This window comes from Lithobates pipiens, unplaced genomic scaffold (assembly GCF_037356315.1).
Source record: "Lithobates pipiens isolate NorthernLeopardFrog02 unplaced genomic scaffold, aLitPip1_a1.2 Scaffold_25, whole genome shotgun sequence".
Lineage (NCBI taxonomy): Eukaryota > Metazoa > Chordata > Amphibia > Anura > Ranidae > Lithobates > Lithobates pipiens.
This window is the reverse complement of record NW_027507787.1, coordinates 56,175,706-56,197,293: the sequence shown is the minus strand read 5'-3', so window position 1 is coordinate 56,197,293 and position 21,588 is coordinate 56,175,706. Positions and strand designations below refer to the sequence as shown.

At 45.5% G+C, this 21,588-nt stretch overlaps 1 protein-coding gene across 1 annotated transcript in view; it reads left to right on the top strand.

Moving 5' to 3' along the window:
- NFKB2 (nuclear factor kappa B subunit 2) overlaps positions 1 to 21,588 on the top strand; it is an 84,382-nt gene that overhangs the window by 30,017 nt on the left and 32,777 nt on the right. The window contains exons 2-3 of the mRNA XM_077454483.1: positions 13,257 to 13,332; positions 21,096 to 21,174. Of these exons, the coding sequence (XP_077310609.1) occupies positions 13,297 to 13,332; positions 21,096 to 21,174 (115 nt within the window). The 5' untranslated portion in view covers positions 13,257 to 13,296. The remainder of the gene's footprint in view (positions 1 to 13,256; positions 13,333 to 21,095; positions 21,175 to 21,588) is intronic.

Here is a 21,588-nt window from a genome sequence, read left to right as displayed (position 1 = left end):
CAGCCTCAGCTGCACTGCAGATGAATGAACAGAAGACAGAGGCACCTGTTCATTCATAAACTGCACCATAGTAAATACAGGAAGGAAGGGCCCAGTAAATGACATATTTACTGGCCCCTTCCCCCACACTCCATACTGAACATACCCCTGTATACCCATAGGACAGGAAAGCCAGCAGCAATGTGGGGGAGGGGGGCACATGGCCAAACAGCGGCCTGCAGGGGGAATCCGATATGGGCAGGACAGGAAGGGGGGAACAGAACTATGCCCTGTGTGTCTCTCCCTCCAGCAGCTGAAAGCCAGCAGGAGGAGAAACAGGCTTTCAGCTGTTGCACAGAGCTGCACAGCGCATTGTTCCTGTATTTGCTGCAGTACTGATCATCCTCCCTATCCTGGCCACATCCAATTCCCCCTGCTGCCCGGGCCCCCCTCTGTGCACGGACCCATACAATGCAGGGTTCAAGAGCGCATAATGCAGAGTGCAGGGTTTAGGAGCATGTAATACATTGGAGAGAGTTACATACAGAATGCAGGGTTTAGGAGGGCACAGAGTGCAGTCAGGAGTGCACTGCATGCAGAGTGCCAGGTTTAGGGGTTCACTATGTCAGAGTTCAGGGATTTGCTATGCAGAGAGAACACTTCTGCCCACACATCCAAAGCTCACTCATCTTCTACACCCTTCTCTAAGAGACAACCGCTAAACTCTGCATGCAGCTACTTCAGCTCTGACTCCTGCTCCTCCACTGCCCTAAGCTTTGCACAATCCCCCAATCTGCTCACCTCTCAGGAGCAGCCAGTCTTTGTCCCAAAGTCCATTTTTGTCCCTGCTTCTCTACCACGGCACAGCAGCATCAGTGAGATCATCGAGCAGGGGGCATCGACATCTAAGCACCAGGCTGTTTCTCAGCCAGCATGGGATACCCGCTCTGAAGCTCCATAAACACACTGTGCCACAGAAACATTCCCTCTGTGTCTGCCCTGAGTGCAGTGCAAGGAGGTTCTGAGGGAGCTGCCAGGAGAAGCGTGCCTTCACTTTTAGCACAGAAGCCAGGCTTTTGTGTATGCAAGTGACATTAAATAGCAGTGACTGTGAGCCAGGTGAGCAGGGAACACCGATCCGCCATGTTCCAGCTTAAAAAAAAAAAAAGCCCTGGCTGGGCCTATATTAAGGTAGGGGTCTAGAGCTGCAAATCCATTAGCCCCTACGTTAATCCAGCCCTGTTTCCAGCAGGTACAGCAGCCCATTCAAATGATCGTGCTGCTGTGCCCACAAAAACTCCGCCATGGGGAAACCGCAATAGTGTGAATCTAAACTAAAGCTGTGTACATGGATTGAAATTCAGCCTGTTCAGCAGGAACTGGCTGACCTTTGATCTGTTTGTAGCATATAGGTTCAACAGAAGCCCTGTTAAACAGCCCTGCTGGAAAACCAGCATTTGACCAGTTGATCAGTGTATTTGACGGGAGGAGTCTCCACTGCCAGAATACAGCAGCACAGTGGGGACTCCTCCCCTGTCAAATACACTGCTTGCATAGAAACATACATAGCAGTAACTTTGGTTGAGACACAATGCCAGGTAAAGATACAGTCGGTAATCTCTACTACATTAGGGATTTTGTAAGGTAAATGCAGTGCTAAGATGTGACTTAACCACTTCAGCCCCGGACCAATTTTCAGCCTAGAGGTCTTTTTACAATTTCGCACTGCACTGCTTTAACTGGTAATTGCGCGGTCATGCAATGTTGTACCCAAACGAAATTTGCGTCCCTTTCTTCCCAAAAATAGAGCTTTCTTTTGATGGTATTTGATTGCCTCTGCGATTTTTATTTTTTGCGATATAAATGGAAAAAGACCGAAAATTTTGAGAAAAAAAGATATTTTCTACTTTTTGTTATAAGAAAAATTGAATAAACTCAATTTTAGTCATACATTTAGGGCAAAATTTATTCAGCCACATGTCTTTAGTAAAAAAAAATGTCAATAAGCGTATATTTATTGGTTTGCGCAAAAGTTATAGCGTCTACAAACTAGAGTACATTTTCTGGAATTTACACAGCTTTTCATTTACGACTGCCCATCTCATTTCTTGAGGTGCTAAAATGGCAGGGCAGTACAACCCCCCCCCCCCCCAAATGACCCCATTTTGGAAAGTAGACACCCCAAGAAAATTGCTGAGGGGCATGTTGAGCCCATTAAATATTTTTTTTTTTTTGTCCCAAGCGATTGAATGACAAAAAAAAAAAAGTTTACAAAAAGTTGTCCCTAAATGATATATTGCTCACACATGCCATAGTTATATGTGGAATTGCACCGCAAAATATATTCTGCTGCTCCTCCTGAGTATGGGGATACCACATATGTGGGACTTTTTGGGAGTCTAGCCGTATACGGCACCCCGAAAACCAATCACTGCCTTCAGGATTTCTAAGGGTGCAAATTTTTGATTTCACTCCTCACTACCTATCACAGTTTCGAAGGCCATAAAATGCCAAAATAGCACAAAACCCCCCCAAATTACCCCATTTTGGAAAGTAGACACCTCAAGCTATTTACTGAGAGGCATGTTGAGTCCATGAAATATTTTTTTAAGTTGCAGGAATATTACAATTTTTTTTTTTTTTTGCACAAAGTTGTCACTAAATGATATATTGCTCACACATGCTATGGGCATAAGTCAAATTACACCCCAAAATAAATTCTGCTGCTTCTCCCGAGTACGGGGATACCACATGTGGGGGACTTTTTGGGAGCCTAGCCACGTACGGGACCCCGAAAACCAAGCACTGCCTTCCGGATTTAAATATAAACCGCTACCAAAAGAAACTGTTAGCGATCGCAGGGATCAGGCCTGACTCTGCGAACGCTGCAGTTATGTGTTTAGTGTTTTGTAAGTGACAGTGATCAATCGATACTGCACTTGGGTGGGCTGGGCGGAGGGGCACAACGCAGGTGCTAGCAGGTATCTGGGCTGATCCTGCTAACAATGCGTTTTTTTGGAACCCTAAACTGCTGGGGACGCTAGTATAGATCTGATCAGATCAGATATTGATCTGTTCAGATTCTATACCACTACGGGAGGTTTATGCTTTGCGCGTGGGTGTTAGCGGTACTGGCACTAACCTAGCGCTGCCTGGGGCGACGCAGACCCTGACCCTAAAACCTAATTGATATCACCCGCTGGGTGATCAGGGGGTTAAACCTTTATTGGGTAATAAATGGTGGGTGCCCTGATGCTATAAAAAGCAAACTAACCAGAGTCACCCGTAACACTTATACGGTGATCACTGGTGAAAGGGTTAACTAGGGGCAATCAGGGGGTTCAAATTTTTATTAGGTAGTATATGGGGGTCCCTGGCGCTATATAAAAATCTGACGGGGAACCTAAATAACTAACTGGCTAACCAGCGTCACCAGTGACACTTATACTGTGATCGCTGGTGAAAGGGTTAACTAGGGGCAATCAGGGGGTTAAAACCATTATTGGGTAGTATATCGGGGTACCTAGCGGTTTTGCGCTATAAAAACCTGGCGGTGAACCTAAAAAAAATAACTAGCTACCTAGCGACACTAATGCAGCGATCAGAAAAATGATCGCTTAGTGACACTGGCAAAAGGGGGTGAAAGGGTTAACTCTAGGGGCAATCAGGGGGTTAAACCTTTATTGGGGGGTGGTAGGGGGCTACCCTGGACCTAACACTAACTGCCCTGACAGTTTTTACTGTTACAACTGACACTGAATGCAGTGATCAGTAAATAAATGATCACTGCAATCAGCGACACTGTGACTGGGGGGGGGGGGGTGATCGGGGGGGGGGGGGGGTTTGTGTACCTATGTGTTAGTGTAGTTTTGGTGCACACTTACTTTCACTTCTCCTCGTAGTCCGGTCAATAAGACCGCCCGAGGAGAATGACATCACTTCCTCCCTGCCTGTGTTTACTATACACAGAGGGAGGAAGCTTCTCATTCGCCAGGAGCGATCGAGAGGGGATGGCCAGAAACCAACGGCCATCCCCTCATCCCGGATCGCTCCTGCAGTGAAACGGACCGCCGCATCCAGCGGGAGGGGGTCCGATCGGACCCCCCACCCGCTGGAAGGCAAGCACGTACATGTACGTGCTTGTGCCTGTACATGCCATTGTGATGACGTACAATGGCATGCAGCGGTCCTTAAGTGGTTAATAGAAGCCCTTAGTCAAAATGTAAGTTGCTTTAAATATTCTTTTGAATGACTCCTAAAGAGCCCCAGGGACTCTCCACACTCTCGCTTGTTATAGGCTCAGCACATATATTTTCTTTTCCTCCCACCACATGAAAGTTTACTGAAGACTTTTCTCTTATGTATTAAAAACTTCCGTCTGGAGGGTCTCAGAATACAGCAGGAAGTATTTTGCATACATCTTGCATTAGTATTCGTATACAATTGTTTTATGAAACTTTCTGGTGGCATATAGCAGAGGTTCCTTTGCATCAGGGCATATTATACTGGTTTACCACTTTCTGTACAGCAGTAGACCATTCATGGCTCCTCTGTACATTGTTCATTAAAAGAGAAGTATGGATTTGGCTTTTTTACCCCCATCATACTTGCATAGGTGGATGCAGCATTGATCTGATGCTGCATCTGTCCCCCGGTGTCTCTGCACTGAGAACCGAACCATCGAACATCACGAAGGCTTGGATCTCTCGGCTACCTGTACAGAGAGCTGCTGCCTGCCTGTCAGTCAGCAGCTCCCCCTGCTCTGCTCCTCCATGCTCACTGGAGCTCTGAGCTGTACAGGGGTGGGGCATGGCCATCTCGGTCTCTCAGCAGCTTACTGAGAGACTGAGACGTCTATCCGTACAGGTACCTGGCAGATCCAGACTCCTATAGTCGAGATGACGTGGTGCCCGGACTGATCTGTGTGACGTCAGCAGAGAGCAGACTTCAGACCGCTCTCTGCTGAAAACGGGTGACAGGAGTCAACGAATTGCACTCCTGTGACCCATAAGAGAAGCCCAGCCAAACAAACTCAGGCTGGACTCCTTTTTTTATGGTTATGATGAAAAATTTTTCTTCATTTTTGTTTTTAAAATATGAACAAAAACACCTGGTGTGTAAAGCACAAATCCTCAATGAACATCGTATAGTACAGAAGATACCCAAAATAACGCATACTGCCCATGGATACTGGTGGGTTAGCTGCCGTACATACTGGCGTAGACACTTTACATGTTTCAGACTAATTATAGTCGTCCTTCAGAGGTTTTATGTGAAATGAGTAGTAGTAGTTAAAATGATAAAAAAAATGATATTGCATATAACTGTTGAGTAAGCGATCAGTTGTTCCCAGAGAGGGCAGCGTAGACATGCACCAGATGGAACCACAAGGACTATGAGGAAATGAGCACAACACTGCTCATACAGGGACCCCAGGTAACAGAGCAAAGGCTCCCATCATGTAATGCTAAACAGCCAGTTAGTAATTGGTTGTTGGAGAGTTTATTATGATGCTCATCTTAGTCTCCACAGTCAGTTCTAGTGCAACCTACTCCCAGTTGTGGGAGCCTTTGCTCCGTTACCTGGGGTCCCTGTATGTGCAGTCTTGGGCTCAATTTTGTCGCGGTCCTCGTGGTTCTACCTGGTACATGTCTGCGCTGCCCTCTCTGGGAAACAACTGATCACTTACTCATGAGTTATATGCAATATCTGTTGTGTGTTTTTTTTTTTATTTTATATCATTTTAACTACTACTACCTATTTGACATAAAAACTCTGATGAAGGACTATTAGTCTAAAACGTGTAAGGTGTTTACACCAGTATGTACGACAGCTAGCCCACCAGTATCCATGGTCAGTAGTATGTGCCAGAATGCGTTATTTTGGGTATTATGTGTCATGATTTTCTATACTATATGATGTTAATTGCTGATTTGTACTATTTTGCCATGTTGTTATAATAAAATTATATATATTTTTCTCTTATATTCACCGACCGACACAGCTCCTCTCTGTAACTAAATGGGTTGTATAGCCTGCCATTAGGAGAAACTAGGCAAAATTGTTACACAATACACAGAACTTTAATCCCATCCCAGGGGGGCGGGCCCCGTGCTATCAACCCTTCCCACTGCTCCTAGCAGCTTCAGCTTCAGTTTTTATTTTGCCTAGCAAGGAGAATGACCTAGGAAACCCTGCAGGCCTCTTGGTCCATATTTTTGCTGCAGGATTGCTACTTTTTGCGCAAGATGAAAGATCCTGTGATCTTCTATCAACTGCCGGCTGGGTGACAGGCTGGTTAATGATATCCTTGTAGTCTCCACAGTCTGGCCATCGAGCGTGAGCAGGCCGCAGCTAAGGCTCGGCAGGCCATGACATGCCTCAGCTCCAGAGGTGGTCGGTGAGCTTCAATGCTCCGGGGTATACATATGACCGGGCTACTGATGTCTGAATCACAGTATACCGAGGCCAGCAGGTCCTAGTCCAGGTCTGGGGGTCCCAAAACATGTTTATGGAGGTTGTTATGACTGTTGGCAGGCAGCACGTTTTTATTTCTTTGCTCTGTCACCGCATGGCGCCATTTCAGCGGCCATATTAGATTTGGGAAAGCTATAAATAGTGAGCAGCCATTTTCTTTAGGATTTGTATTGATTACATTGGCGGCCATTTTCTTAAAGCCTGAGCGTGTTTTTCACCGCTGGCCTCTTGTGGCAGCATTACATGTGCTTTATCTTGCTGCTTCCTGTATCCACTGTGTGTGTGCAGGACGCTCTGCAGATCGTTGCACTGCTGGTGGGAGCTGCTGCTGCTGACAGTTTTCTCCTCTCTGCAACTGGGAACCTCCTAGGGACTACAGGCACTGCTGTGGCTATCACAGAATGCCTCAGGGTGGTGAGTCTAGTGCCAAGTACCCCCACCCCACGCGGCAGCAGCAGGAGGATGGGACCTTCACTGTCCTAAGTCCCCTCTGGTGGCAGACAGGCTAGGGTCAGCATGGCTTCAGAAACTGGTGTTTCTTCCCCTGAAATCCAGGCTATAGCAACCGGGTCACCTGCAACTAGCGCGGTGTGCATGGACACCCTGATGGCGGTCCTTGACTCCTATGTTGCTAAGATAGAGGCGGCACGTGGCAGGAAAGGTGCATGTAAGAGGCCCCAGCCCCCCCCCCCGTCCTCTGGGAAAAGCTCTGATGCAGACTCGGGCCCTGCTGCGGCTGGAGACCCCTGCTCTGACCTATCAGACGTGGCTGACCAGGACCGTTCAGATAGTGAGGATGATTCCCCGTCCGGTTCCGGGCGCGACAGGGCGCTTGTTGGAGCACTTATCACAGCTGTGCCTGATAACCTGAAGATTCAGGAGCCAGCGGATTCCTCTGCTGATGTACTGGGTCCCTTTTGGGTCCCGCAAGCCAGCACATTCACCTAAGGTGTTCCCGTATTTGACTTATTTTGACAAATTCATCTACAGGGAATGGGGTCACCCGCAACAGACCTTTTCAGTCCCCAAAAATTTGGCGGTGCGTTACCCCTTTGAGGAAAGCCTTCTGAAAAAGTGGTTGGCTCCGGTTGTGGACCCCCCAGTATCTAGGTTAAGCAAAGTAACCACGATCCCGGTTGAGGGGACTCCTGCATTCAAGGATCCCACGGACAGGAAGGCCGAGGCAGTGGCTCGTTCCTTGTTTACGGTTGTGGGGTCAGCCGTGCGACCTGTACTGGCATCCGCACTGGTGTCGCAGACACTGAGTGGGCAAAACATTTGTATCGCGAATTGGGAGAGCATAATGCCTCCCCTATCTGCGTGGAACTAGAAGACCAACTAGTGCATGGTCTTAAGTACGTTTGTGCCGTGGCCCTGAATACTCTCCCTCTGCTATCCAGGGCCTCAGTGTCAGCCGTGGTGCTGAAACGCCTGATTTGACTGAAATGCTGGTCTGCTGACCAGGCATCCAAGAAAGCCCTGACGGATCTTCCCTTCCTTGGCGACTGGCTCTTTCGAGCCTCGTTGGATGACATTATTAAAAATGCCATGGGTGGTAAGGGTACACTACTCCCACAGGCCAGGAAGGCTAAGGAGCCATGCTGCAGGCAAGGGCCCTCCTTTTCCGCTCACAAGCGGCTTTTTCGTCCGCCCGGTGCTTCAGCATAACGACCCCAGCCCGACAGGACGCCCACGGACGGTCAGAAGCGTCCCTGGAACCGCAAGCCTAACAAGCCTGCGAACAAAAGTGCTACCGCATGAAGGTTTGCCCCCACCCATGTCTCGGTGGGGGTCGTCTTCAGGGGTTTGCAGCCCGTTGGACCTCCCGGTTATCAGACCAATGGGTCTGTGATCTGATTTGCACAGGTTACAAGATAGAGTTTCTCTCTTGGCCGCCAAACAAATTCTTTTCCTCCAGCATTCCCGTGTCCCCGGTTCGCCGGGAGGCCCTGTTAGGGACTTGCTGAATCAGGGGGTGATTGTACCGGTTTCGGAATCGGAACGCTTCCAGGGGTTCTACTCAAATCTGTTTGTGGTTCCCAAGAAGGAAGGGTTACGTCCAATATTGGACCTAAAAGCCCTCAATCACTTTGTAAAAGTGCAGAGGTTCAGAATGGAATCAGTTCGCTCAGTAGTCACTGCACTCCATCAAGGGGACTTCCTGGCGTCCTTGGACATTCAGGATGCCTACCTGTGCATATCCATAGGCCTTCGGAATCAAAAGTTTCTGTGTTTGGCAGTCGGGGAAGCCCACTACCAGTTTGTGGCTCTTTCTTTTGGCCTTGCATCAGCCCCCCGAGTCTTTACCAAAGTACTGGCTCCAGTGTGGGTGTTGTTGAGACAACGAGGGATCGCGATCGTGGGTTACCTAGACGATCTCCTCCTGAGAGCTTCTTCTGCCTCATAATTAGAGGAGGATGCAGCAATCACCTTGCAGTCCCTGCAAGCATTGGGGTGGCTGTTGAACCTAAAGAAGTCGGTGGTGGTACCAACTCAGCGTCTGGAGTACCTGGGGTTACTATTGGACTCCAGGAAAGCAAGGGTTTTTCTCCCCTCAGACAAATTGCTGACTCTCAGATCTGCGGTCAAACTACTGATGAACCGCAAGTGGTCATCACTCCGCTTTTGCATGCGGGTGTTGGGGCTCATGGTAGCCTCCTTCGAGGCAGTACCTTATGCCCAATTCCACACCATAGTCCTGCAGAAGATCTTGACAAAATGGGACAAATCTCTGTTGTTCCTGGATCGGCAAATCCAGGTGAGCCAGCCAGTCAGGGACTTCCTGATCCGGTGATTCAGTCCAGAAAATCGTTCCTTCCTCTGAAATGGAAGGTGGTCACTACGGACGCCAGTCTGTTCGGCTGGGGTGGAGTGATGGGGATTCAGTCGGCTCAGGGCCTCTGGTCGACAGAAGAATCCAAGTTTCCGATCAATATGCTCGAATTGAGCGATCAGGCTGTGCCTCCACACGTGGTCGACGTGTCTTCAAGGATGTCCGACCAGGATACAGTCAGACAACACCACGGCCATGGTGTACATAAATCACCAAGGGGGAACAAGAAGCTCGGGAGGTCGCTCACATACTTCGGTGGGCAGAGCGACACGTTCTGGCCCTGTCGGCCATTTATATCCCGGGGGTGGAAAATTGACAGGCGGACTGAGTCGACAGATGCTGGACCCAGGAGAATGGGCATTGCATCTGGAGATATTCAGGCTGCTGTGCCTGAAATGGGTCACACCAGATGTGGATATATTGGCCTCCCGGCTCAATCGGAAGGTGCCGAGATTCGTGTCCAGTACAAGAGATCCGTGGGCAGATGCGTCCGACGCGCTGGTGGCTCCGTGGGATCAGTACCAGCTGATCTACGCCTTTCCTCCACTAAAACTGTTGCCACGTCTGCTTCGCAGAGTGGAAGCCAAGGGGTTTCCAGTACTCCTGATTGCCCCAGATTGGCCTCAGCGGGCCTGGTACGCAGACGTGGTGCGCCTGGTGGCAGACGCTCCCTGGCGACTGCCGTTGAGAGAGGACCTCCTATCTCAAGGTCCAATCCTTCACCCTGCTTTAACGGCCTGGCTATTGAAAGCCAGGTATTGATGAACCGGGGTCTGTCGGACTCGGTGATTCCAACTATGCTGAGGGCGCGGAAATCTTCTTCCAGGAAGATATGCCATCATACTTGGAAGGCCTACATCTCCATGTGTGAGGAGAAATGGTGGCATCCGCGCTCCTTCTCTATATCCAGAATCCTGCTGTTTCTTCAGCAACGTGTAGACCAGAGGTTGGCGTTGAGCACCATCAAGGGGCAGATTTCAGCTCTGGCTGTCTTTTTTCAAAGACCCCTGGCATCTCACTCATTAGTGAGTACCTTTGTGCAGGAGGTGCAACATGTAGTCCCTCCGGTGCGTCCTCTGTTACCTCTATGGGATTTGAACCTGGTGTTGTCGGCGCTTCAGAAGCCGCCGTTTGAGAATATTAGGGAGATTCCTCTGCTGACCCTTTCACGGAAGGTGGTCTTTCTAGTGGCCATCACATCAGCCAGGAGGGTTTTGGAACTGGCGGCCTTGTCCTGCAAGTTGCCTTATCTGGTCATCCACAGGGATAAGGTGGTGTTGCGTCCGCAACCGTCCTTTCTACCGAAGGTGGTTTCAGCCTTTCATATCAATGAGATCATTGTATTGCCATCATTGTGTCCTAAGCCGAAGCAACCCAAGGAGGTGGCCCTTCACGCTCTGGATGTGGTTAGGGCTCTGAAGGTATACTGGTCTGCCACAGCTTCCTTTCGGAAGTCAGACTCACTGTTTGTTTCGGTGTCTGGTCCTAAGAAGGGCATGGCGGTCTCGTCGGCCACCAATTCCAGGTGGATCAGACAGATTGTAGTCCAAGCCTACGCCTTGAAGGGGCAGGTGCCTCCCTTTCCAATCACGGCCCACTCTACAAGAGCAATCGGAACGTCTTGGGCCTTCCGACACCAAGCGTCTGTCGCTCAGGTGTGTAAGGCGGCGACCTGGTCGTCTGTCCATACGTTTACCAAGTTCTACAAGGTAGACGTCAGTGCATCGGATGATGCCTGTTTTGGCCACAACGTTTTGTAGGCGGCCGTGTAGTTGCAATTGACTTTTTTCCTGGTTTTTCGATAAAAACACAGTACTGTTTTGGGTTAATGCACTGTTGCATTGCTTCCGCAATGTTGCGGTCTTGGGGATCACTCCTGTTGAGGATACCCACTTATATAGTGGTGTTTTTGCACACACTGCTGTTTTTTTGTGGGTTTAGTTTCACTAGTTCCCACTTGCCATGGTGGATGAAGTTTTTATGCTGTTTTTCCCACCCCTCGTTTGGCACTGCTTGGGGATGTCCCATTTAGTTACAGAGAGGAGCTGTGTCGGTCGGTGAATATAAGAGAAAATAGGATTTTTTGTACTCGCCATAAAATCCTTTTCTCTGCAATTCACCGACCGACACAGCACCTAACCCTCCTTTTTTCTACGTTATACTGCTGACGTACTGACGTACTGAAGCTGCTAGGAGCAGTGGGAAGGGTTGATAGCACGGGGCCTGCCCCCCTGGGGCGGGATTAAAGTTCTGTGTATTGTGTAACAATTTTGCCTAGTTTCTTCTAATGGCAGGCTATACAATCCATTTAGTTACAGAGAGGAGCTGTGTCGGTCGGTGAATTACAGAGAAAAGGATTTTATGGCGAGTACAAAAAATCCATTTTTTTACTAACATTTTGGTCTACCTATCAAAAAAAATCCATGAGGGGTTTTACCGTGCTTTACACCCAATGGTTTTTTTTAGTTCATGTTTTCATTTGGATTTGACAGACCAATTCCTGCCAGAAGCTGCTTCTGCAGTACTCTTTAGATAACCCTAATACTCTAGGAATTCTTTGTCACATAATGTATGCTTTTCACCAGGACTGGCCATGTCTCTGTGTGGAAGTGGCCATCTCAGTAGAGAAGCAGAGCTTTCCTTCATCGTATTGGACCTGCTTTTGTCTAGAACAGGTTTTACTTCTGAATGTTTACACAGGTTATTTTAATGCAGTTGTTGGTATTTGTAACTTGAAGATAATATGTCCCTACCACAGTGAACGCTTTACTCACAGATTAACTTCTTAGTTATTTGTTCTACATGGCTTTAGAATTAATGTTGCATGTGGCACCTTCATCTACCTTTGTAGCGAATGGGGAATTTTGGGACAACTAGGAAATTCTGGCAGGTCTGGCAACACAAAAACTCAGTTTTGGGTAGAGTCAGTGTGAACAGTATTGCTAATCTGTTCTATAATGAATAAGTACATGTACACCAGAAAAACAAATCTGCATACTCGTGTGTTAAAACAGTATCTTGTCAGATCTCGTATGTACTGCCGAGCAGTGTTGAGCAATGCTGTTCCTGTTCTTGGGAAGGGCTTCCATGTTGAATATGATCAGCAGTAAAACAAATAGTTAGTCAGAAAAATTTCCCCTGAGATAGTTATGCGTATGAATGTGAAACATCTCCCTTGTTTCCTAACTTTGCAAACAACTGTGTGTTGCTTCACTGTACTTCATATAATTGATTTGTACGCAGCCAAGCTTGAGTTAGTGAGGGACTGAAAATGAATCTGTATTGCTTGTTGCTATTGGTTTATCGGTGTGTCAGTTGACTGGTAAAAATGGATTGTGTTGCAGTCTGATTAATAGTAAAAGCTGAATTTCTTGATAAGGATCCATCGTTTTTTTTTTTTTTTTTTTTTTTTTTTTTTATATTCAAGCCTGAACAGTAAGAATTGCATTTGGAAGGTAAAATTGATTGCTGTGGATGGGCATCATGTTTACATAGGTGCCCCTCAGTGAGGAGGTTTTAGCAGTGCAGGTGGTAGACTGAGTTGATTGCAGTCTCACACTTCTGTACAGCGCACAGCCTATGTGTGGACTCAGATGTTTTGTTTCCTGCTTTGTAAAAGTGGGTGTTGTTGTGGCAGTCACATGACTGTGATGTCACTTCTCACAAAGCTGGTATTTTAGGGACTTTCCTCTGCTGCTCCAACTTTCCTGGGGCTCTTCCCCTCCCTTTATTTGTGTCCTTTGCCTGCACGAAGCACTGTCTGCCCTTTGTACTGCTTCATATTGCAGTTTTCCCCTGGTATTTTCACAGAAATCACTCAGGCTAGTTTCCTGTAAGAAAGGTTTACCAGCTCTGCCTGTCGTATTGTTACATGGGCACACTATAAGCACAAGGAGTGTGGCAGGCTCTGTGAGATCGGATAGCCTAAATGACCGGCCTTTGAATCCTCCTCCTTTTCTTTACCCAGGATCCCTTCTCTGATTATTCTGCAAGGCTGGAAGTGAAAAATGAGCAACGGACTTAAAGTGGAACCATTCGATCATGTAAGTACCTTGGCAATCCTCTTTATATGATTTGATACCTGTAAAGATTTGGCTATTTACACTGTTATACTGTCAGACATCTAAAACAGTCTATTAGTGAAGGGTCATGTTTTATTTACATTTTCAGTGCTAGAGCAGTATATTGATGCATCCTAAGGGGACTTTTTTGACAGTGATATTGACATTCACAGTGCATACACAAAGTATTTGTCTGTTCTAAATGCAGATTCTGTTCCTGCTCTGCTTGATGTCATTAGAATTCAGTTTTACAGAGTAGGGGCCATTCCAAGACACTTTGTGACCCCTTGCAGCATGTATTGTATATTTGCTGGAGGGTGTCAAATGAGCATAAACTCCTTACCCTATGGTAGAGTAACAAACCATCTAAATCCATTCTGTACTGATCTTCAACTGAGTTAATTCTGAGTTGCTGCTTTGAGTCACTGCAAACAAATTACTATTTATTAAATAAGGACAGTTCTGTTTTTATTATTCAAATCGGTACATGCAATAAAACTATTTGCGGTGTCTATGTAAAATGGGTTTATACTTCTAATATATAGAAAAAAGGACAATCGGCACAAACGGATAAATGAGCACAGGTATATGTAAGCTGAACACTATAGGTAATCACAAAGCCTATGGTAAAACTAGAAAAAACAATGGCTAGTGCAGCACAATAATATGAGGGAAAAAACAAATCCGTTCCATATAAAAAGGGACCAAACGTCCAAGAAGATGAAAGGCAAGATCCCTCGTGAGGAAAGATGAGATAAAATCTTCAGTAGTATATTGGTGACAAAATCCTCCACCTCAGAAAGCCTGATGCGCTTACCAGATAAGATGGACCTCTATATTGCAAAAGGTCATATGTGCATTTATCCACTCAGGGATATAAGTATACTCAGATGCAGCTTTAGAGGTCCCCGATCCAACAGGATGGAACTCCAATCCAGCAAAGGAATATAGTGAAGGAAGCTTCCAAACCAGCAATATATTGTGGTAACACGACAGTCACAGGTTGGTATAAAAAGCAAAAGGACACTCTAATGCCGAGTACACATGATCAGAATTTCCGGCCAGAAAAAGACAGATGAGAGTTTTTCATCGGAAAATGCGACCGCGTGTATGCTCCATCGGAATTTAGCTGTCCGAATTTCCGCCGAATTTTTGTTCTCAATTTTCCCGAAGGAAAAACAGTAATTCTGATTGTGTGTATGCAATTCAGACATGCCAAAAATCACGCATGCTCAGATTCAACTATGAGACAGAAGCTATTGGCTACTGGCTATTGAACTTCCTTTTTCTAGTCATGTCGTACATGTACGTCACCGCGTTATAAATAATCGGAATTTGATGTGACCGTGTGTAGGCAAGACAGCTTGAGCCGAATTTCGTTGGGAAAACCATAAGAGCTTTTTCCGACAAGATAATGTATTACGTATGGTACCTCTGCGCTTAGCCCAATGGATGTAATGTAAGGGGAAGATGGGATACTGCTGCATGCACCGATTAAGGGAAAAGAATAAGTAAAAAATGGTGTTGCGCTCCTAAATAAAACTCAGCAGCTACTAAATACTCAATCTGTAACTTAAAAGAAGGTATCAAAAATATAATAGTATAAATAATGGTGTAAATAAAAACTAAGAACAAAAAACAAAGTGCAAACGTGCTTAATATATCTAAAATACTGAAGTCAGGAAAAAATAAAACAAAGTGCGTATGTGCATAGCATGTCTAAATATTAAAATTGGACTTAAAGATAATATACGAGTAATTCATATATCAACGGCAATAGTGCTGTGGTAAAACATATAATATAAAGTGATAAAGTGCTTATAGCAAAAACAACTTCGAAACCAATTGGGTTTAATCAAGGTGACCCATAGATAGTCCAATCGTGAATAATATGGTGAAATATCACAACCAAGTAAAATAGTGCAGTTGTGTGTTCACAGTGCCAAGCCAACTCTCTCCATTTAGGTGATCTCCACGTGTTAGCACTGGCCACACCAGGTAATTACCTTACTGCTGTAAGGTATACAGCAAAATTTCCAAGCCACTGCTGAAAAATGCGGTGTTACACCATAAAATATAGCTACTAGAAATCCGCTATATACACCCTATTATAACAATTTATATTGATATCAAACAACCAATATTAAAACAATCAAGAAATATCTTGTCATATGTGAATCAAAGTGCAATAGTGCTACACATGTAATAACATATAGTACCAAGTGCTAAAATGCAAAAAAATCAAGTAAAGTGACTAGTGCACACATATATGAAATAATCAGACAAAATCACACTCAGAGATAAATCCGTAAAATTAAAGTGCTAAGTGCCAATAAGTCCAAGCAATTAATCGCATAAAATGGATAAACTGAAAGTGAAATCAGTGCAACTGTTGCTGCCGTGGCGTTCAGGCAAAAAGCATATCCACGTATTGTGCTGTGCTAGTCATGCAGGCAATTCAGTGCCACACTCCTTCTTTCCCCTTCGTGGGATAAATAGATGGGTGTCCCCTTACCTTACCGCTGTAAGGTTACAGCGCATAACAACATATATTGGTCACTATGGGGGTTTCCTCACTCTTGTATCAGATGTCTTTTAAGGCAGATGAACCTTGTCAACATAGAAATATCTCCACATGGAGAGCTCCTAGATGATGGCCCAGGAATCACTGTGTAAAGCAGGAGGCAGTTTCTTACTAACACCAGCGACCATGTATAGGGCTTTTTCCATGTGTTCATCTCTGGAAAAAGCATAAAAAAAGGAGGGCATAAAAAAACTAGCGCTAACACGCGCAAATTGTAAAAGATGCCAGCATGTGAAAAAAGTCAGATCCGCAGATCAGACATGGCGTTACGTCCTAGCAGGACTTCGAGGGTGCTACTTTGGATGCCTTTTATGTACATGACTTTTAAGCCAGAGACCAGCTTTATGTCATTATCCCATTGCAGTGAAAACTTGATTTTCTTTGTCCCATGTCCTGACTGACACTGCCATTAACATCAGTGTGTGTTTGGTGCTATTAGGCTAGCTGGCCATACAAATTTAAAGGTTTAACACAAATGAGGTGGATGGTAGAACCCCCACCCGCTTCCTCTCTCCTGATTGACTAACTTTGACAGCAGTGGGAGCCAATGGCGCCGCTGCGTTGTCTCAGCCAATCAAGAGGGAAAGTCCTGGATGGCTGAGACACTCGTGGACATCGCTGGACAGAGATGAGGCTCAGGTAAGTATTAGGGGGCTGCAGACAGAAGGCTTTTTATCTTAATGCATTAGGATTAAAAACCTTTTGGCTTTACAACCACTTTAAGTTCACACTGCATGCAACTTCAGCTTCATTTCAAAGCCGCCCATCAGCGTGATTTCATGCACAGATGTCAATGCAAGTCACACATGAAATTGACAAAAATAGTGCAGGAACCCTTTTCAAATAGGTGCAAGTCAGAGTCGCACCGATTTGAGCGGTTTAATAGGCACAAATGGGATGTAACTTGTCATGCGATTATGAACTGTTAAACAGGGATTAAGATTTTAGGAATTCTTTCATTAAAAGAGTGTAGCTACTGCCACATGGCTGGCTGCTTATTTCACCAAATTGTGAAGAGCGGTGCATTTTATCAATGTGTTATGTACAGTTTGGCATACTTTGTTTTTATCCTTGACTGTGTGGCAGCTATAGTATTGATAAAATAAAAGCTAAACCGAAAAATCCCCCCCAATACCTTTAAAATAGATCTGACAGACCCGAAGAAGGTAAAATTTCCAAGCCACTGCTGAAAAAGTACATTGTGTCAAAATGTTCTCTGATGCTCTCACACTGAAACTTGTGTACGGATTTCCAGATTTCTATCATTTACTGGAGTGAAGGAAAGCAGAGCAGTTGCATAATTTTGTTTCATTTTGTCTTTGTGAGATTAGTCATATTGTACAAGCCTATTTCCTTTCATCCATTTTTTGTAAATGTGCTTCTAATTAGTTGTAGATGTTTATTCTGTACATTTTTGGGGTTTTTTTCAACACTAAATCAATGCACCTATTTCAAGGAAAAACACTGGGATATAACACGACCAGATTTACCTAATAAACAACCTTATACTTAGCTGAAAGTCCCATAGGAAATAGTGTTTAATAATTACTGCTCTAGCTATTGTGGTGATGCATAAAAACCACACTACTTGTTCATAGACAATTTAAGATTGGTCCCCTTAAATTGTCTTTGTTACCATTTTTTTTAACCTCAGCGTAGTAAGTGGAAGAGGGCTTTGTTTAGTTTCACATTTGCTATAGAAAATCACTTGCAAATGTTGCGGCTTGAGACACTATTCCACATCATCTTATTTATCTCTGCTGCTTCATTCTTGAATTTCTTTCTTAATACGAACTAGGATAACACAAGTAGAACAGAACAGCCCTTCTTATGATTGATATCCTTGGTACTTCCAATAATTCAGCAATCACAATGAAAAAAATATATATACATTATATAAACTTTGGTATCCTGGTAGCTGCCGAGTCTGTATTGGTAGTATAACTATACGCATGTTTTGAAAGTAAACAAATAGTTGGGCAGGCAGTTGTGTGTCAAGCTAGGGACTGCTTCAATAGTGCTGTGAAGGCAACTGCTGGAATAGAAAGCAGCTAGACCAGCCATTCTCAACCAGGGTTCAGTGGAATGCTGGGGTTCCTCAAGGGGTTGCTAGGCATTCCTCAAGATGTTGCTAGGGGTTCCTTGAGCTGTGGCTGACTGATCCTCCATCTGATGGTGCCTGCCTAGTTACGGGTTTAATGTTACTTAGCAGAGTCAGCTGCATGACACCAGTTATCTTCTTATCTTTAAAGGGGGGGCCTTCTGGGACAGATTTCGCTATCCAATGTGGTACTAGGTACCGCCTCAAAACTACTTTATAGGATGTGTCCAGGGTGGAGATGTTTAGGGAGACCCTATGGGTTGCATTAATAATGTCTGCCCAATCTTCTGGCATAAGGTCCAAGGCTAAGCCAGTTGCCTATTTGGAGATATAGGCCAGGAGAGGTGGTTTTGGAGTGTTTAAGGTGATCTAGAGAGTGGTAATTACTCTTGGCATGTACATATGAGATGTACAGGTGTTTGTACATAGTCATTATGTTGCGGCATGTTTTGGCAGTATAGAAATGTTTTATCCGAGAGCCTCAGAACTTCTCGCAAGCTAGGAAAAGGCGTAAAGCATGCAGAAAAATAGACAGTATAGGCGTGTTAACAGATGGATCCAATAGTGGAACAAGGAGGGTGCCTTGGCTGGCAAGATAAAGATTCAGGTTATGAAGGAAGGATAGTAGCGGGCTATAAGAGGAGATTAGGTGTGGTTTATGCTTTAATCTGTCCCAGATGAGAATTGCTGTGTAAGAGGGTTACAGATCTGTCCCCTATCATGCAAGGTGAACCAGAGTATATTATCTATGGCAGGGGTAATGAATTAAAATTAAAGGAGGTCCGGTCGCCAAAATTTTCTTTGGCCCGAGGTCCGAATCTCAAGTCTGTGCTACGACTCAGAAATATTGTAGTAACTGTATATCTATCAAAAACATGAGAAATGTACAATTTCCTTAGCATTTCAACAATATTTATTGTCAAGTTAAATCTGGTGTCCCCATCACAGTGCCCCTTTAAATCAGGTGTCCCCATCACAGTGCCCCTTTACATCAGGTGTCCCCATCACAGTGCCCCTTTACATCAGGTGTCCCCATCGCAGTGCTTCTTTAAATCAGGTGTCCCCATCAGTGCCCCTTTACATCAGGTGTCCCCATCACAATGCTTCTTTAAATCAGGTGTCCCCATCACAGTGCCCCTTTAAATCAGGTGTCCCCATCACAGTGCCCCTTTAAATCAGGTGTCCCCATCACAGTGCCCCTTTAAATCAGGTGTCCCCATCACAGTGCCCCTTTAAATCAGGTGTCCCCATCACAGTGCCCCTTTAAATCAGGTGTCCCCATCACAGTGCCCTTTTACATCAGGTGTCCCTATCACAGTGTCCCTTTAAATCAGGTTTCCCCATCACAGTGCCCCTTTAAATCAGGTGTCCCCATCACAGTGCCCCTTTAAATCAGGTGTCCCCATCACAGTGCCCCTTTAAATCAGGTGTCCCCATCACAGTGCCCCTTTAAATCTGGTGTCCCCATCACAGTGCCCCTTTACATCAGGTGTCCCCATCACAGTGCCCCTTTACATCAGGTGTCTCCATCACAGTGCCCCTTTACATCAGGTGTCCCCATCACAGTGCCCCTTTAAATCAGGTGTCCCCATCACAGTGCCCCTTTAAATCAGGTGTCCCCATCACAGTGCCCCTTTACATCAGGTGTCCCCATCACAGTGCCCCTTTACATCAGGTGTCCCCATCACAGTGCCCCTTTAAATCTGGTGTCCCCATCACAGTGCCCCTTTACATCAGGTGTCCCCATCACAGTGCCCCTTTACATCAGGTGTCCCCATCACAGTGCCCCTTTACATCAGGTGTCCCCATCACAGTGCCCCTTTACATCAGGTGTCCCCATCACAGTGCCCCTTTACATCAGGTGTCCCCATCACAGTGCCCCTTTACATCAGGTGTCCCCATCACAGTGCCCCTTTACATCAGGTGTCCCCATCACAGTGCCCCTTAACATAAAATGTGCACATCAGGATTTCCCTTAACATAAAATAAGTGTCATGCTGATGGGCACATTTTATATTAAGGGGCACTCTGATGGACACAACAAAACATGCCCCTTAACTTAAAATTTGCCCATCAAAGTGCCCCTTTTAATATAAAATGTACCTATCAGTGTTGCTCTTAAAATAAAATCTGCCCATCAGCGTGCCCCTTAACATGAAATAAGGGTCACACTGATGGGCACCTATTATGTTAGGAGGCATTCTGATGGACAATTTTTATTTTAAGGGGCATGCTGATGAGTATATTTTTAATGTGCACATCGAAAAAGCCCCTTAAAATATGCCCAACAGTGTGCACAACACTGATCACTAATAGATAACTAATGTGCCCACATACCTTAACTGCAGGAGGGTGGGCACAACTGAAGCTGCCTCGCGATGAGATCCAGGACCCGGGAACCGCGGGCAGCAGGGGGGCGGGGCGCACATGTGACGTCACACCCCTACTGCCCGTGTCTCTTCAGCTCCGAGAGACGCGGCCAGGAGCAGGGGGCGGGCGCATGCGCGCAGCGTCACTGGTTGCTGGGGAAACCCGTGGTCCCAGCAAACCAGTGATTGCTGTCGCTTGCTACACTGGCGGCATGGCGGTCCGGGCAGAAGCGCTGCTCGGTCCGGACTCGGACCGCGGGCCGCCATTTAGTGACGGCTGATCTATGGTGTTGGGATACACATTCAATAGCCTCCAACCAACCCAAAGGGGAACTTTCTGGTGGCATGATATTTGAGGAGCGGTGCTAACTGAGCTGGTTGATAATTGTTTAGAAAAGTGTGGAATGTCTAGACCCTCATTCGATTTAGGCCTTAGTGGCGTGGCTTTTGGTAGCAAAACCTTTTACGTTTCAAAAACATAAGTAAACAAACTGTTTACCTATGTGTATATATATTCCAGACCTGCCAGTTATGGGTTCCCTGATTCTGCAATTACCTTGCTCTTGTAAATAGTACAGAAGAAGGTTATGGAAGATGAACAAATGATGACAAGATTAGGTTAGGTCATGAGCTGTAACATTTGTGAATGTGTGGGTCAAACTTTAATTGGATTTTTTGCTTCCTCAACCAGTATTTTTGCAATGGAGATCCAGATGGTGGTTTTGATTATACTCCATATACAGAGTCTCAGGATCCTGAGCAAGAAATACGTAAGTATTCTCTTTATCTACATCAGTATCAATGTTAATTAAACAGCCAATCAGTTAGCATTTTTAGGTGGTCAGGTAGAGCATTTCTTGCAGTTATAAATAAAAGCGAACTAGTTACACGTGCGTACTACTTGCATACCTTAATATGAGGTATTCTCCGATGGGGCGAGGTGGAGATTGTAGTGTCACAGCCCCTGCCTCTCCACCTTGTCCAATCAGAGAATGATCCATTCATTGAGAAAAATGCATGGCATCCATGCTGAGTGTGAGGAGCAAATCTTTATTGGATACTTTTTCAACAATTACACATGAACTGTTACTTGAAAGATGGTAAGGCAGGCTCTGGGAAGTATGTCCTTTTTAATTAATTTTAATTCTTCATTACTTTTGATTTATTCATGCTTGGGACAAACC